The sequence below is a fragment of the Cheilinus undulatus genome, linkage group 11, assembly GCF_018320785.1.
Source record: "Cheilinus undulatus linkage group 11, ASM1832078v1, whole genome shotgun sequence".
Classification (NCBI taxonomy): Eukaryota; Metazoa; Chordata; class Actinopteri; order Labriformes; family Labridae; genus Cheilinus; species Cheilinus undulatus.
Window position 1 is genome coordinate 43,778,761 of NC_054875.1, and position 16,094 is coordinate 43,794,854.

At 39.9% G+C, this 16,094-nt stretch overlaps 2 protein-coding genes across 7 annotated transcripts in view; both read left to right on the top strand.

The window, feature by feature from the left end:
- kcng1 (potassium voltage-gated channel, subfamily G, member 1) overlaps positions 1 to 5,297 on the top strand; it is an 88,100-nt gene extending 82,803 nt beyond the window's left edge. For all 5 annotated transcript variants that reach the window (XM_041798437.1, XM_041798439.1, XM_041798438.1 and 2 more), the window contains one exon: positions 334 to 5,297. In XM_041798437.1, the coding sequence (XP_041654371.1) occupies positions 334 to 1,113 (780 nt within the window). In that variant the 3' untranslated portion in view covers positions 1,114 to 5,297. The remainder of the gene's footprint in view (positions 1 to 333) is intronic.
- A 4,126-nt stretch (positions 5,298 to 9,423) lies between these two features.
- Positions 9,424 to 16,094, top strand: part of src (v-src avian sarcoma (Schmidt-Ruppin A-2) viral oncogene homolog) — a 69,818-nt gene continuing 63,147 nt past the window's right edge. For both annotated transcript variants that reach the window (XM_041799023.1, XM_041799024.1), the window contains exon 1: positions 9,424 to 9,800. The gene's annotated coding sequence lies outside the window, so the exon portion shown is untranslated. The remainder of the gene's footprint in view (positions 9,801 to 16,094) is intronic.

Sequence of the window (16,094 nt, forward strand, 5' to 3'; positions counted from 1 at the left end):
TCATTACTGCGTCTAAGAAAAACATCCGCCTTTACTAAAAGCTCTGAAACATGCATCATGGAGGGAGAGTTGTGTGTTTGCACTGCAAAAATCATCCAATATTCTAAATCAAAACATATGTTTCTTAAGCTTACACCATTTCTAAGTAAAGCACATTTTGCATTTAGGTTTTATCAGTAATAGGGACATGTTTTCTTGTCTTTATTCTGCTGGTTTCATTGCTGCAGTCTCCCAGAGTGCTCAGCTCCTGGTGTTGACAAAGAAACAGCTCCCTCTAGTGTCTGCAGCCTCCACTCACACCCACTCTCCTGTTAACTCTGCTTTCTCCATCAGGGCACGTGCTCCCAGATGTGCTACAACATCTTCATTGTGGAGACTGTATGTGTGGCCTGGTTCTCCTTGGAGTTCACCCTGCGCTTCATTCAGGATCGCAGTAAGCTGACCTTCCTCCGGCAGCCCCTAAACCTGATCGATGTGGTGGCCATCCTGCCCTACTACATCACCCTGCTGGTGGACAGCACCTCCAAAGGGGAGAAGCGTCTGGGATCAGGGAGCAGCTACTTGGACAAAGTTGGCTTAGTGCTGCGTGTCCTCAGAGCCCTGAGGATCCTGTATGTGATGCGCCTGGCTCGCCACTCTCTGGGCCTGCAGACTCTGGGTCTGACCGCACGCCGCTGCACACGAGAGTTTGGACTGCTGCTCCTCTTTCTCTGCGTGGCCATCGCACTGTACTCCCCTCTGCTCTACTTGATAGAGAACGAAATGGCCACAACGAAGGAGTTCACCAGCATCCCTGCAACTTACTGGTGGGCTGTCATCACCATGACAACAGTGGGGTACGGGGACATGGTGCCTAGGAGCATCCCGGGCCAGGTGGTGGCTCTGAGCAGCATCCTGAGTGGGATCCTCCTCATGGCCTTCCCCGTCACCTCCATCTTCCACACCTTCTCTCGCTCCTACGTGGAGCTGAAGCAGGAGCAGCAGAGGCTGCTGCAGCGGAGGACTCACTACCTGTTGCGGAGCCGCATGGCCGGCCTTGGCAGCAACCTCTCCTTAGAGAGCGACATGCTGTTTCCTATTGGCTCACCTGATGGCAGAGACATGGACGACTGAGACTGGTGGACAGAGAGGTCACTGAACAGGGTGTGAAGAATGAGGCCACAACAGAGACTGACAGAGAGGATCCTTCTAAAAAAAGGGGGGAAAAAAGGCTAGAAAGAGACAACACAGATAGACCAGGGAGAGAGGAGTCTGTAGATACAGTCGGCATCATGTCAGAGTTGGGGGAAAACAATGCTTTTATCAAGGCTGTAGGGCTGTAAACAAATCTAAACTCAGATGCTAATGCTAACAACCTACCATTAGTCACTGCAGTCAACTGGAAAAAAACAATACATTAATAAAGTTACCAGAATAGGATCAGACTGTTGTCCATACTTTATATAATAGAGATACATGATATTCAGTTTTTGCTAATATTCTATGTGCCAATATTTTTTAATTCACTTTGGCTGACACTAAGGATGCACAATATAATTCACGATATCTGTGTCAACTGTGATGAATTTGTAAATACTGGCGTATGAGACATAGGCAGAAATCTAATAATGTGCATTCTTAGCCAATAGAAATGTTGATATTGATATATACATACGTTTCTTTCATTGCAAGTCTTAACGGTACAAGAAATGATGTGATCCTCTTGCTAGGGCCATCAATTTGCTTTTTAAAATAACATAAAACATGCCAGAGGAAATTTGATTCAACTATAAATGGAAGAAATTATTTGGATTGCATCTGCATTGTAAGCGAAATGTATTTTTTCATTGTATAAGGACCCCAGTTTACCATACAACTTAGATGGCCAGCAGTTTTTCCTCCCCTTTTCCATTAACATTCTTATTCCCACACTCCCTCCCTCAGTGGAGTTTGCTGAATGTATTTTTTAGAGTGTAAAAAGTGAAACCAGGGGTCATCAACCACTTTTTCAAGGGCCAGCTTTTTCCTTGATGGGCAAATGCTCAAATAAACTGAAGTTGTTTTTTTTTTAATGTTCTAATTACCATTTTTCTTTAGATATGTTTACTTTCTTTTGAATATATGGAATATTTTGCCTCTACCAGTGAAATTAGATCCTATACCCCAGCCAACCACAAGGGGGCGATTGAAATATTCTACCTGTGGCAGTCATGTTGTCCATCACTAGGTTTGATCCTAATATGCTGTGTAATGATCAGTGAAAAAATCCAACACCTTAAGCCAAAAGTTGACACAGAAAGCGGCAGCTTTTATCAAGAATGGACAGATAAATATGTATTTTACTTGCATTATTTTTGCCTGATTTAAAAAAAAAAAAAAATCTTAATTGTCTTTGGAGTTGTTTTAAAAGCTCTAGGGAGTTTATGAAAAAAATAACAATACCCGAAATACCACAACAATTTTGTTTCTCTGCACATTTTCTGAATTTGATCATGTTCTGGGGGGTCAGATGGGAAGATGTGGGGGACCTGGTGTGGCCCCAAGGCCACCAGTTTGTGATCACTGATTTAAACGAAGAAATTAGAACAAAAAGAGAAAAAAGTTTGGCTAAGACTTGTCCATTGAATCTGCCTTATACTACACAACTTTTTTGCCCATTCTGCCAAAATATCCACTTCAAAATTCTAATATTTGCAAATTCCAATAATTAACTTTATAGCTATGATCCGTCAATAATATTATGTGCCCCTATCAGAATTAATGCATTAATTATAATTAATTAAGTTCCATTATAACTGTATTATTTTTTTAAATTGCATTCATTGCATGCTATAGTGTCCTTCAGCACTCTTTCGTTAGCCATGTCAGCGTCTCCCTGCAGCTACAGTGACGTTAAATAAGTCCACCACAGCTCCTTAATGTCTCATTTCACTTTAACCTTGTGTTATCAAACATTTACCTTGTAACTGTTCTTTTTTCCTTTTTTGTCCAAAGCAAGATCCTTTTTCTGGTTAAGTTTATGTCATAGTCATACATAAATTTGATGATCCTTTCTTTCTTTCAAAATAAAAGACAGTCTGCATCCAAACAGAAGTCACCCTCAGGTTAAGAGAGTACAAAAAAATCCAAAATGAAATAAAGAAACTTTTAAATGCAAATTATTGGCATTTTAAAATGAGATTAAAGGGAAGATTCTTTGTGATTAACTGCAGAAATTCTGAGTTTAGTTGCAAATTTTAAAAATGTGTAATTGACAGCCCTATAAAAGACCAAAAGATTACACTCAATGGTCCCAAAGTATCTTCCCCAGATATCTTTGTTACCTGCTTGAATCACCAACAAACAATTTCACATTAGCTGCAGATATGATGAATTAAATCTAAGTATACTGAGGAAAAAGACAAAGAACAACCTAATATATAACCAGTTAACCTCTAAGACCCTGCCTGCACATGTGAGTATTTGTGTAAATACTGTAAATAATGTGTATTTCATTTTGGCTCTCCTACAATGTAGTTTTGAGATATGCCCACTGAAGTTTAAGTAATTGGAAAATTAGCAGTCTGGATATATTGAGGTATTTTCTTGGAAATTTTCAAGTACTTTGTGAAGATTTAGGGGGTATTTTCAAACAGTTTGGACACTTTCACTGGAAATTTTGGGAAAGTTTGCTTAAAATTTATTTTGACATTTGGGTGGGAATTTGGGAAATTTGTCTTGATGTTAGGGGAAATTTGTTTGGAAGTCTTGGGGCATTTTCAGGGAAATTTAGGAAATATATTTCTAATTCGGGGTAACTTAACTAAGGGTGAGGGTTGTCCTTTGAAATCTTGAAGAATTTTTATGGAACTGGCAGGAAATTTTTTTGGAGGTGTGAGGAATTTTCTGTCATTTTCCTGGAATTTTGGAGAATGCATTTGCATGTATTTGGGAATTTGCAAAGAAATTTTGGGCAATTTGCTTTGAATTATGGTCATTTTCTTTGGTTTTCAGGGACTTTAATTGATTTTTGGGGGATTTTTTTGATCAGAATGTTTTAGCTTTTTGACAAAGTTTCACTGAAACTTCTGTGGAATGTTTAAAGAAATTTTGGGGTAATTTTTAATGGGATGCTTTAGAAATACGTTTAAGAATTTTCACATAAATTTGAAGTGATATCTCTGAAATTTCAGTGAATTTGTGTGGATTTTGGAAAGGAACATTTCCAAGAAATTCCTTCCAAAGACAAGTCTGATGTTTTGACTTATCAGGTCCTACTGGTCCTGAATAAGTGAGAGAAACTTTAAATGCATTCTGAACTAAAGCTCAGGTCTCAGGAGGTTAATCCAACATTCATGCCACCCATGAAACAATCCATCACCATCTGTTTAAGGTGAACACAATCATAGAGTTACATGTCATGAAGTGCTGACTGCAGACATGTTTGGATTTTTTATCCCACAGGTGACCAAGCTCATCCTACCAGCATGGTTTTCAGCCACAGTGATCTCCTCTGATCTTTGCTTTGGTTTGCTAAAATATGAACTAAATAAATAGAATATGATTTTAAAAAAAAGTTTATCTGTAGTGCAGATCACCACACAGCAGCTCTTCAGCTTTGGTTTAATGGTTTGTTTTCCTCTCAACAGAAAGCTGTGATGTTTTCTGGACGCTCTCTTCGATGCCGACTGTTTCTACTCACTAAACACTGAGGGGAAAATGGCATTTATTTTCTTCCCAGAAATGCAGCCTTGCATTGTAGCAGAGAACTTCTGAATAAAAATGAACAGAGGAGGAAAGATTGGAGGATACTTGTCTTAAAATACATAACTTTCTCTGGATAAAAGGAGAAAATATCAAATCTCAAATATCAAATATCAAAAGTCTAAATGGAGAAGAATCTTAAACCTCATCAAGCACCCATACATAACAATGATCTACAGTATTATAACAACCATGTATTAAATACTCTGTTATTGAAATAAATCAAATTTTATCAATAGAAAAAATGAAAGAGAAGCACAAACTGTGATTTGTGTTTTCTATACTCAGATGTTTTGTAATCTTCCTGTACCTCTCAGATTTGACTGTTGTCACTTTATGGAAAACCTTTTCTGCTTTTTGTTGCGTTCTAAAGTGTAATGGGGTTTTTATCTAAGCAAAAATGTAACTTTATTACACTGATTATTTCCTAATTATCACTCTAAAACTCTGAAAACATGTCCCATGAATGGAGTCTGATGTTTTATTTGTCCTTTCTCTGCTCCTCGAGGTTCCTTATGCAATTTTTTCAATAAGTTTGGTTGTTTATGATATCATTATTTTGCTTGTTATTACTGCAGTTGCTGTCCATAGCTGTTTATAAAGATTATTTCTCTCTTTAAAGTGGATTTAAACTTACATCTGTCTGTTTCATTGTTTCTTATCTTTTTCTTTTATTTAACTTTAGATCTGGTTTGCAGTTTAGTTGAAAAATGTCATCTATAGAGGGCAGAGAGTCAGAAATAGAAACAGTAAGGTCAGAATAGTTTGGGGTTTTTCATTAGTTTTTGTTTTTATTTTGTTTTTACCCTTTGTTGTAAATTCAGTTTAGTTTTGGTTTGTTTTTCCTGCTTGGCTGCTAGTTTAGTTTAATTTAGTTTTTATTTTGCAAAAAAGCTTTGTTTTAGTTTAGTTTTTGTGCTTTTAGTGGTAGTTTTAGGTTTTTTTTTTAGCTATATTGGATACCTGTCAGAGGAAAGACCCAAAATGGCTCATCACTTTTAATTTCATTTATTCAATTTTGATGTTTCTGTACAACTTAAGGCCAAAAATTCCCATTGTGTGAAGTTTTCTCCAATCAAATCAGGGGATTTTACTCTCCCATACATGTCAGTCAGTCTGCTGCTGCCATCGACTAAAACTAAGGAGATTTTATCTTTAAACTAATTTTATTTTAGTTGGTTTTAAAAGCACAGAATTCAGTTTTAGTTAGTTTTCTTTCTTTTTTTGAAAGCTTTGTTTTTATTTAGTTTCAGTTAACTATTTTTACATTTTAATTGTAGTTATTTATTTAGCTTTAGTAAACTATAGTAACCTTGGTACAGACAGGGTCAAATCACCCTGGAAGGGAACAAAGGTGCATTTATTTCCTCAGTAAAAGGTCAAAATAAGACATCACATCTCTTAATTGGTGCTGCGCCCAAAAATGAGCAAGTATAAAGAAACAAAAAGTTTTAGTAGAATGATTAATTCAGTGGTGGTTGTACAGTCGTACAGTTGTCACTTTTTTCAGCTCAGAATTTTCAGAGTTATTGGTGACTTAAATTAGAAATCAGTACATGTAATAGCAATGAACAGTCCACAACAGGGCTGGACAGCAGCAAACGTCGGTGACATGAGCCTGGTAAAGTGTCGTATCATAAAACAACACAAGTGCACTGTGTACCCTGCACATTACTTCCTGTTTCAGTATTCAGCACTGCAGCATTGCACTGAGTTTGAACAGTTTCATATTCAAATATTTACCTCTAGCGCCACAAATCATTCCTATTTTCTACCGCATAGATATATTACCTCATTTGAACACTAGGTGGCAGCATTGTGTCACCAGAGCTGCATCACAGACACCAGATTTGAGTTAACCAGGAAGTGAAGGAATATGTTTTCTCCTGTGATGCTCTCCGGCTAAGGAAAAGTGAAGTTTGTCTTTAAATTATTATTTTACAGTTAAAACCAAGATTATGTGGAGTCACAGACAGAGGCACACATTTAGAATGAACACTTTAGATGTAAGAAACAAAGAAGTTTTGATCTTCCTTCATCATGACAGACTGGCATGTACCATAGAAAAAAGGTGAATCCAGATTAAACCCTCACAGAGATAAAGCCAGCAGCCTGTTGTTCTCATGGTGGGAAATGCAGGTTCAGGTCCGACCTGTGACACCTTTCCAGTAAAACTCTCACCTGGATACCACTCACAGCTGTCTCTCCTGGTTTTCACCTCTCTACTGTACTGCCTGAACAAAGATGTAAAAATAAACCGTTAAGGTAAATTTAACCATGGTCAGTTTTTGTTTACTGACACATCCCCTCTATCCCGCTGATACAGACAGAACTGGTACTACTCTGGCTGCCTTTTACACTACAGGTCACACGTACCCATTCACTCCACATTCACACACTGATGGTGGAGGCTGTAGCCTGATCATCCATACACATACAGATGCCACTGACACAGCAGTGGGTGCGATTCCCCATAAAGACAAATGAAGACCATAAGGCCAGGTGACTGCCAGAGCTGGGAACTGAACCTCCATCCTTCCACTCTACCTATTTAGCACACCCTCCTAAAGATTGGGAAAGAGAGAGACATCAAAAACTTTCTTATAGTTTAGATTCAAACCCACCCAGGGACTCAGGGGTAGGGGCTAGTACCCTAATGTTTAAAAACTGCAGTCAAGTACCGTCCCCTAAGCCCGTATGATAGAAAAACATGATAAAATTCCCTCTGGACTGCTAGGTTATGAGTCTAAAGTCACTTTGGATAAAAGCATCTGCTAAATGACGCTGTAACAGTGGCTTCCAAAGTGAGGGTCGGGGCCCTGATAGGGGTCACAAGACACTAAAAGGGGGGTAAAAGGATGCCTTCCATAACACAAAGAACATTTTTAAATGCTTTCAAAAATGTATTCCATTATTGTATATATATATATATATATATATATACACACACACACACACACACAAATATATAATTAGCTACCTTTAAAATAAAACTATAATCATTAGGTGAGATTTATTCTCAAATAAAAGTATTTTTAAAAAACTTTAAAATTTAAGTCTGCACACCACTGTTCATGAAACTGTGCTTTAACCCTTAGGACAGTGGTTCTCAACCTTGGGGTCGGGACCCGCCTAGGGGGTCGCAAGATACTGATTCACCATATGCCTTTAAAAAACTATTATATTTTTTAGATAATACTATTGCCACTTTACACCGATTTTATCACATTTTAACCCTTTTTCATCACTTTAAAACATTAATTTTCCTAATTTTAGCACATTTTTGCCAATTAGAACTCATTTTTGTCTATTTTAAACCATTTCCATTACCTTTTTCTGCCTGTTTTTGCCACTTCTAAACCAATTCTTGCCACTTTCTGCCTATTGCTGTCTCTGTTGATCCATTATTGCCACTATTAACCACTTTTTCCATCCTTTTGCCCATTTTAACCACAGTTAACCCATTTTTGCCCATTCATATCAATCTTTCATCCCATTCCACCTAATTTCCATCTTTTTTTTTTTTTTTTGCACTTAAAAGCCATTTCATTAATCGCCTTTTACCATGTTTTGTGCCCCTTTTTGCCACTTTAACCCATTTTTTGTTTAATTTTTGCAACTTTAATCTAATTTTTGTCACCTTTAACCCATTTATGTTCTTTAGAAGTCTGATTTCACCACCTTTCACCAATTTTAGCCATTATTAACCAATTTTAGCCAGTAGATGGCTCTTTGCTATTTGAAATTTTTTCCACTTTCTTGCCACGTTTTCCCCCTTCTCACCCCTTTAAGCTGCCTTTTTCCACTGAATGCCACCTTTTTGACCATTTTTGCCACCTGTATCCCTTTTTTATAAATCAATGTTGCCACTTTTTCTCTCCATTGTTGGCAATTTTCACCAATTTTTTGCCACTTCTTTGACAGTTATTGACAGTTTTGCCATGTTTGCCCATTTTAGTCTCTTTTAACTCATTTTTCTGACACATTTTTATGCATTTTTACCAATTTTTGCCATCTATAGCTTGCTTTTTTATTATCAATTTCTGCCATTTTTTTCACCAGTTTTTACCTTGTTTATCTTGCTTTATGCTATTTTCAATTTTGGCCCCCTTTTACCATTTTTTGCCCCTTCTTGCACATTTTAGCTGCCTTTTGCCATTGAATGCTGCTTTCCCCCATTGTAGTTACTTATTTTTTGCCACATTTTACAGTTTTTTGACCATTTATGTCACCTGTAACTTTTTTTTCTCACTTTTTCCCACCATTTTGCCACTTTTCTCCTTTTTTTGCCACTTCTTTGGCGTTTTTTGACCATTTCACCACTTTAACTTGTTTTTATTGCCACTTTAACCCATTTCGCCACTTTTCATCATTTAGATTGTGACTCTTGAAAAGAGATATTTTTTTTAACTATTTGGCTCTTTGGTTGAGCAGGGTTGTGTAATACTGGTATAGATATATGTCCTCTTAGGGCTTCCGTCCATGAACTTGAATACGTTATCTCTACTGTCATTTGAGCCACGTTTGAACCTGCTCGCGCCCCCAGGTGAGGAGGGACTTCCCATGAAAACGCCATTCATCTAAATCAGGGCTCGATTGGGCATGAAAGCGATCCACCAATCAGAGGCGATCAGTACACTAGAGGTCCCGCCCCCTGCCTGCCTCTCATATCACATCCCAGTGTTTTGGTCCTGATTTGGTGTTTCTCTGCTGGAGCTCCGTGGGCTGTTGCCACGCGTAACGCTCTCTCCACACTGATCACCGCCACACCGAGCTCGCGGATCTTATTTACCTGAACCTTTCCGTACACGTGAATGAAAAAAATGCGTCTTAGTTCGGAGTGATTCCTCGTCATGACCTCCCCGGGCTGCCCCTCCAGCTGAATGGGATCCCCGATAGCTCGTTTTGGCACCGACTGACTCTGCTGCTTCCTCCGCTGCTCCAGAGCCGAAACATTCCCGGATCTGTTCGCTGTTTGTGTCTCTTTTCATCACTTCATGAATGGTTTGATGTGAAATCCGCCTGTCTGATCGGCAGAAGAGCGACGACGCCAAATCTACGGTAGCCTGCGCGTCAGGGTGAGTAGCCTCAACTTGTTATTTGAGTGGGTGAATCCGGTAATGACAGACAGACGGACAAAAAAAAAGACACAGACAGAGGTTAATGAAAAATAAATGAGGGCTTTGATACCATAAGTGCTTCAGAATAAGGTTTTCAAATGGACACTTCACCTCATTCTAACAGCTTAAGTGTTTCTTTATGACCTATTTTACCTCTAATTCCTCCCTCCTTATGTAAGGTATTTGCAGAAATAATTGCTTTTGTTAATAAGGATCATTAGAAGGAGGTCACACTGTAATTTTCTCACTTTGTAATTCCCTTAAATCACTGGTTGCACCTAGAAGAGCAGCAGAGAGTTGTGAAAATACAACCTGCAGTCTGTGAGAGGCTCCTCTCTGCAGGACTTTAGGGAACATATAGAGTTTTTAAAAGAGCAATGTTGACCAGAGCTGGGCAATATGGACCAAAATCCACATCCTGCTACTTTTTAACTGTTAAGAAACTTATATTATCCAGATTTTTTTGTCAAAATAGGAATTTCATATACTTGGATATGATTAAAGTAAAAATCAGATACAGTTAAAACCTGTTTGATATCATAGGAGCAAAACTAAAAGTCCAAGACACCCAATGTTTCGAAATTTTCTGATTTAACTGTCAAAAATTGCAGACAAACTCCTGCATACTGTCCAAACTGTTCAAACTTTGGCAATGCTTCTGGGCTACACTGTGGTTGTCAAATTTGTCTTTTTTCTTAAATCAGAGTCATAAAATCTCCATGATGGGGCGCAGGTGACCTAGTGGTTTAAGGTGCGCCCCACGTACACGGACTGCCCGGGTTCAAATTCGGTTTGAGGCCCTTTACCGCATGTCTCTCCCCCGCTCTCATCCCTGTTTCCGACTCTATCCACTGTCCACCTCTATCAAATAAAGGCACATAAATGCCCCCCAAAAAATCTTAAAAAAAATAAAAATAAATAAAAGATAAAATCTCTGTGATTGTTGGCATCATTTGGCACGGAAATGTAATGCTCTTCAGTCATTTGTTGAGCCAAAAGAGATGAAACAATCCAAACTGCACAAATACATCGTCATCTTTGAAAAAAAAGTGGGTGGAGGTGACACAAAGTAAGGAAAAACCTAATTTCTTGTCAGTGCCACCCACTTTTCTAAATGTTGCCAACTTAACTGTGCTATTTTGAGAGCATCCAGGAGTTTTTCACCATGCAAAACAACAATTTACCCGGTATTTGGTGACGACAATTTCTATCTGGTTGGAATTTTATTTTTCACACTTAAATTCCATGTGTTTAAAAAGTTTGATTATTGGCATCATTAAGTACAGAAACAGAATGATCTTCACACATATCTGGAACCAAAAGAGAGAACTCTCTCCAAATTGCAAAAACACATTGGCAACATTTGAAAAAGTGAGTGGAGCTGATGTGAAATGAGGAAAACCTTCATTCTTTTTCACTTCCACCCATGCTGTAAGACCAAAGAAGTTGAAACTGCTCAAAAGGTTTTGTTGAAACCGATTACGTCAAATTCTTTAAATAGTGGAAATAGAGTTTTTTGGAGTAATCATTACTAAGGGCGCATTCACACCAGAGCTGTTTGGTCTGCTTTAAATTAACTGGTCTGTTTTCCAGGATAGTCTGGTTTGTTTCGAGTGGTGTGAAAGCTCACATGAACTCTGGTGCGGACCAAACATATGGACTCTGGTCCGCTTGAAAACAGGGGGTCTCGGTCCACTCCCAAACAAACCCTGGTGCGGTTCGTTTGAGGTGTGAAAGCAAAGTGGACCAACTTGTGAACCAAATGCAGGAAGTGGCATGAAGCGTAATGATATACAGATTTATATTTAATTCAATACACTCAGAGACATGTCGGTACCTCACTTGGCGTCTGTGTAGCCATAGCAACATGTCATAGTCAGTGCTGATTTACTCGTCTCATGTAAAGAAAGACATGCCAGACAGCTTACCCTCTCGCTGGCTGCTCATAATGCCCCAATGCAAAAAGCAGAAACCCCAAGAAGGCGTAAATTCTGTTTTTCATTATTTATGTGGAAAAAAAGACCGTTGGGAGGAGATGGATCTCCAGTTTTGTCTTCTTCTATGCCTTTCTTTTCTTCTTGGTCGCTGTTTGTGATGACAGTGCCCCTAAAGGGCAGAGGTTGTAGGTGTTCAGATGGTTTCGTCTGTTTGACAAAGAGCAGTGTGAATGCGAATCAAACCAAAGGAAAGTTCAGCAATGTTGCAATTTCCATTTCAAAACGTACTGAGTCCATATCAGGTGTGAAAACGACCTTAGACATTATGTTGGGTCAGCTTGACTTTTATAAGTTAAACTGCACTGTAGAAACTTTCCAATACTTAAAAACACACTGCTGCTGCTCCACCCCAGCCACCTCCTTTATAACATAAAGCTTGCTGCATCCTCATATTCATATTCATGCTACTATGGATTGATTGCATTTCAACTAGTTTTATTGTACGCATTATCATTAAAGTATCCATCTATATAGAGGTTTCTAGCTTTGCACTCTCTGGAAAGTCAAAGCTTGCTGCTTCAATCCAGAGAGTATCTTTAGAGCAGAGATTTTTCCACCAAGTAAAACTGTAGATTCATTTTGCAATAAAATGCTAAAATGGGGGGGCGCAGATGGCCTAGCGGTCTAAGGTCCTACCCATGCCCGGGTTCGAGTCCGGCCTGTGGCCCTTTGCCGCATGTCTCTCCCCACTCTCTCTCCTGTTTCTGGCTCTATTCACTGTCCTCCTCTAAGGAATAAAGGCACGGAAAGCCCAAAACATAAATCTAAAAGACATGAGTGTTCCTGACTGACATATTCCAAATAGATAATTTTGTGGTGAATAAGTGTAACATTTTAGCTGGCCACATACTGGACAACTTTCAAATCTTCAACATTTTAATCCCCTGACTGCATTTATCCGACAAATCAGCCCAACCGTGAGACCACATACATGCTGTATAGGGAGGATTTCACAGTGTGGGTTCCACAGATATGAGACTTTACTCACTAATAACAAATGAAATCAGAGGAAATGCCTCTTTCATGCATAAGGAAACTATACTAATATAAACAATATCCTCTCCCTCTTTATCATCAGTAGATCGTTAAAATTCACCATAATGCCCAGCCCTACTTTTAACTTTTAACATTGTTTTCCCAAAGCCAAAAGTGAAACCTTTCATGCTTTTTTAGGAAAGTACCTGCCTTACATGTGCTGCCTTAAGTGTGAAAGAGGAATCAGAGCTAAAGGGAACTGTAGGTTTTTTCTTAAGCTGAGTTGCTTAAAATAATTCTGCTTCTTCATTTAGAGTAGCACAGGCTTTCCTTCTTCCCTCAGTGATCCCACACACTTTCAAGACATGGCCGTCATATGCTTAGGATTAGTCTCTCCCACTCAACGTGACTCAAAGGCCCAAATATTGACTCTAATGTGGTGGTAACTAATAATAAAAAAAGACAAGATTTCTATGGACCTGGAGGTAATTGTCCTATCTGTCTTTAGGGAAGTGTGCACGGTCCTTGAGCCTTTCCATACAGCCCTTTCCTCCATTCTGGCTTGTGTACACTGTACACATGAGCCTTTACTCTCCCAGCTGATCCAGGGTGACGGCACAGATCTGCTAACTGTCATCCATCTCCAAAATTAAACCAGATTTAGCGTCTAGACCAGATTTACCTCCAGACACAGAGAATTCAGTCTGTCAGTTCACTCACGGCATCAGAATGCGACACTTTCCTCTCATGACAGTCGAGATAAAACACTTTGTACGACACACGCACACTTGAACCTCTATTGGGGCATGTTGTCTCTGCTTTTTGATCTCCCTTAAACCTAAATATTGTGTATAAACCCTGCGGTGAATTCCATCTTGTTTTGCAGCCTGCCTGTAATCCTCTAAAACACGTCACTGGAGACATATTTCAAAGGGGCAGCAGTAATTTTTTAATGAAAATAAAATTGCTATCACATTTGATTATCAGTATAATGCATTAGACTAATCCTCCACAGATTTTTGCTTGGGGTTTTTTTGTATTTCCTGGAGGAATTAGGCTGTTTGGCAGCATGCAGGCATAAACATATTATATCCGATGGATTCAATATCCTGAGGTTTTAGATTGAGCCAATGACATGCAAACTGACCCTGGGGATGAAGCCATGTTGCGTGTAAACACCCCAGGCATTGCACGATGCCCACTTTTGCACACTGTTTGTTTTTTATCATGCATCCTGCTCATGGATCATGATAAATACTTCCATCAGGACCAAATGTTGCCAGTTTCAGCTGGCTATTAGCATGCACTTTGCAACCTGGCAACACAGCAAGCAAGTGAGGAGTGTTTCTCAAAGTGGTACGAGATGGAGCATTGTACTTTCCCTATAACTGGCAGATTTTAGGCTCCACAGAGGGGGACCTAATGCTCCTTGGAATCCCATGAATGTCTTCCAGTGAAAGCCGTAGATGTTTATGTCAGCTCCAATGAGATTGGTGGAAAGTGGCTCTCAAGGCAGAAATTCCTCCTAATTGGCAACGTGGCTGTGGACTGGCCCCTTTGTCCGGCGGTATACTGGAGTGGTCTGTCTGTAAGGGTGACACACAGAGCTGAAGCATCAATGAGCTGCTTGTTTCCTGGAGAATCGGCCGCTTTAAGACATGTCGCTTCTCAAAATTTGCCTTTGTGCACCTATTCAGAAAAGAGGAAGGGAACTATTTAGGGGTGGTCTGCAGTAGGGCTGTCACAGTGTGCAGGAGTCTGGCTCAATCCAAATACACCCAATGCCCCCTGAGCCTTTTTTATGCCTCTGTGTCAAAGCCACATGGTAGCCTCCACACGTAGCCGACATGCATCTCCTCAAGCATGCTTAGTTTGCTGGTTAGAACTGTCAGTTTCTGATCAATATCTTTAAGCTTCTTATGCATTCTGTGGTGTAACATAACCCTCAAATTACACATATTCTGTCTGCACAGTGTTCCTTACACGAAGCACACTCCGGAGAAGCTTGTTCCCTTTCTGGTCAGTCTTTCCAATTCTACAGCACACGCTCTGGTCTGTCTCCAGTGCTCTGCACCACTAAAGATACATGCCAAGCATATTTTAGTGGAGGATGCTTTAGCTCTCAACTGTTTTAGCTAAACCCGAGGCTGTCAGTCCAAGTTGGCGCCTGGAATTTGAGGACTCTTGAATACCTGTGCTCAGCTGGAGAGATAACTGAAAGGTTGGGTAATGGGCCATTGGGAGGTCAGAGCAGTAATTCCCAGCCAGCATGTCCTTATCGGCCCCACATGGGTTATATGTGGGCTACAGTATGGGCTTATCCGTGGGTTTCATGATGGCCCCAGCTGTGATTGCCCATGTGAACTGTAAGTGTGGATCAGCCCATAAGAGTTGGCCCCATCTCTAGAGACTCAATATAGATCCTATTTGTAGTAACGGGGCAATGCAAGGATCTCTAGATGGGGCCTATATGGGTCTCTTTTGTGTCCACACTTGCAGTTCACATTGGCAATCACAGGTGGGGCCACCATAGAACTCATGGACAAACCCACATGGGACCCGTATTGTAGACTGCATATAACCCATGTGGGGCCCACATGGACATGCTGGCTGGAAAGGGCCAAGGTTGACTCGATAAAGTGTTGAATTGGCATACGCTCTCATATCTGACCTGACCTCACCAGTTGCCACAACGCATCAATCCACATAAAGCATATGGATTCTAACAGGGGCTTCAACACTCATCCAGCCAGTGTCAAAATACAACACAATGCACAGACTCCTAGCAATAAATCTCACCACTATATCAACATTATGCCCCATCTTGTGGCAGAGTTGGTGGCACCCATCGGTCATGAAGGTGTAACATGATGCCACAGTTCAAGAAATGATTTCTGGGGTGGAAACCACAGGATATCTATGACCCCTACTCAACCATAACAGATTATATAAACCCATAATTTCTAATGTGTTCACTCAATCCTTGAAGCAAAAACGTATATGGAATTCATGAAATAATGTCACAGGATCTGGCAATTCCCACACTAAGTCCTAGTTCTCCAGTGATCTTGTGATCTTTCATCTCCAGCTATTCAGAGCTGCACTCAGCGAGGGTGCACACTGTCTCTAGGAGCAAAACTGCAGTTCACATACAATGCCAAAGACAGAGTATGTGGAATTTGTGGGTAAATAACTGCAGACAGCCATAAACTAGTCAAATCTGCCTGCCAGCACCTGAAGATATCAGCTGTTTCCTTGTCCGTGTCTCTCTTGGTGGCAG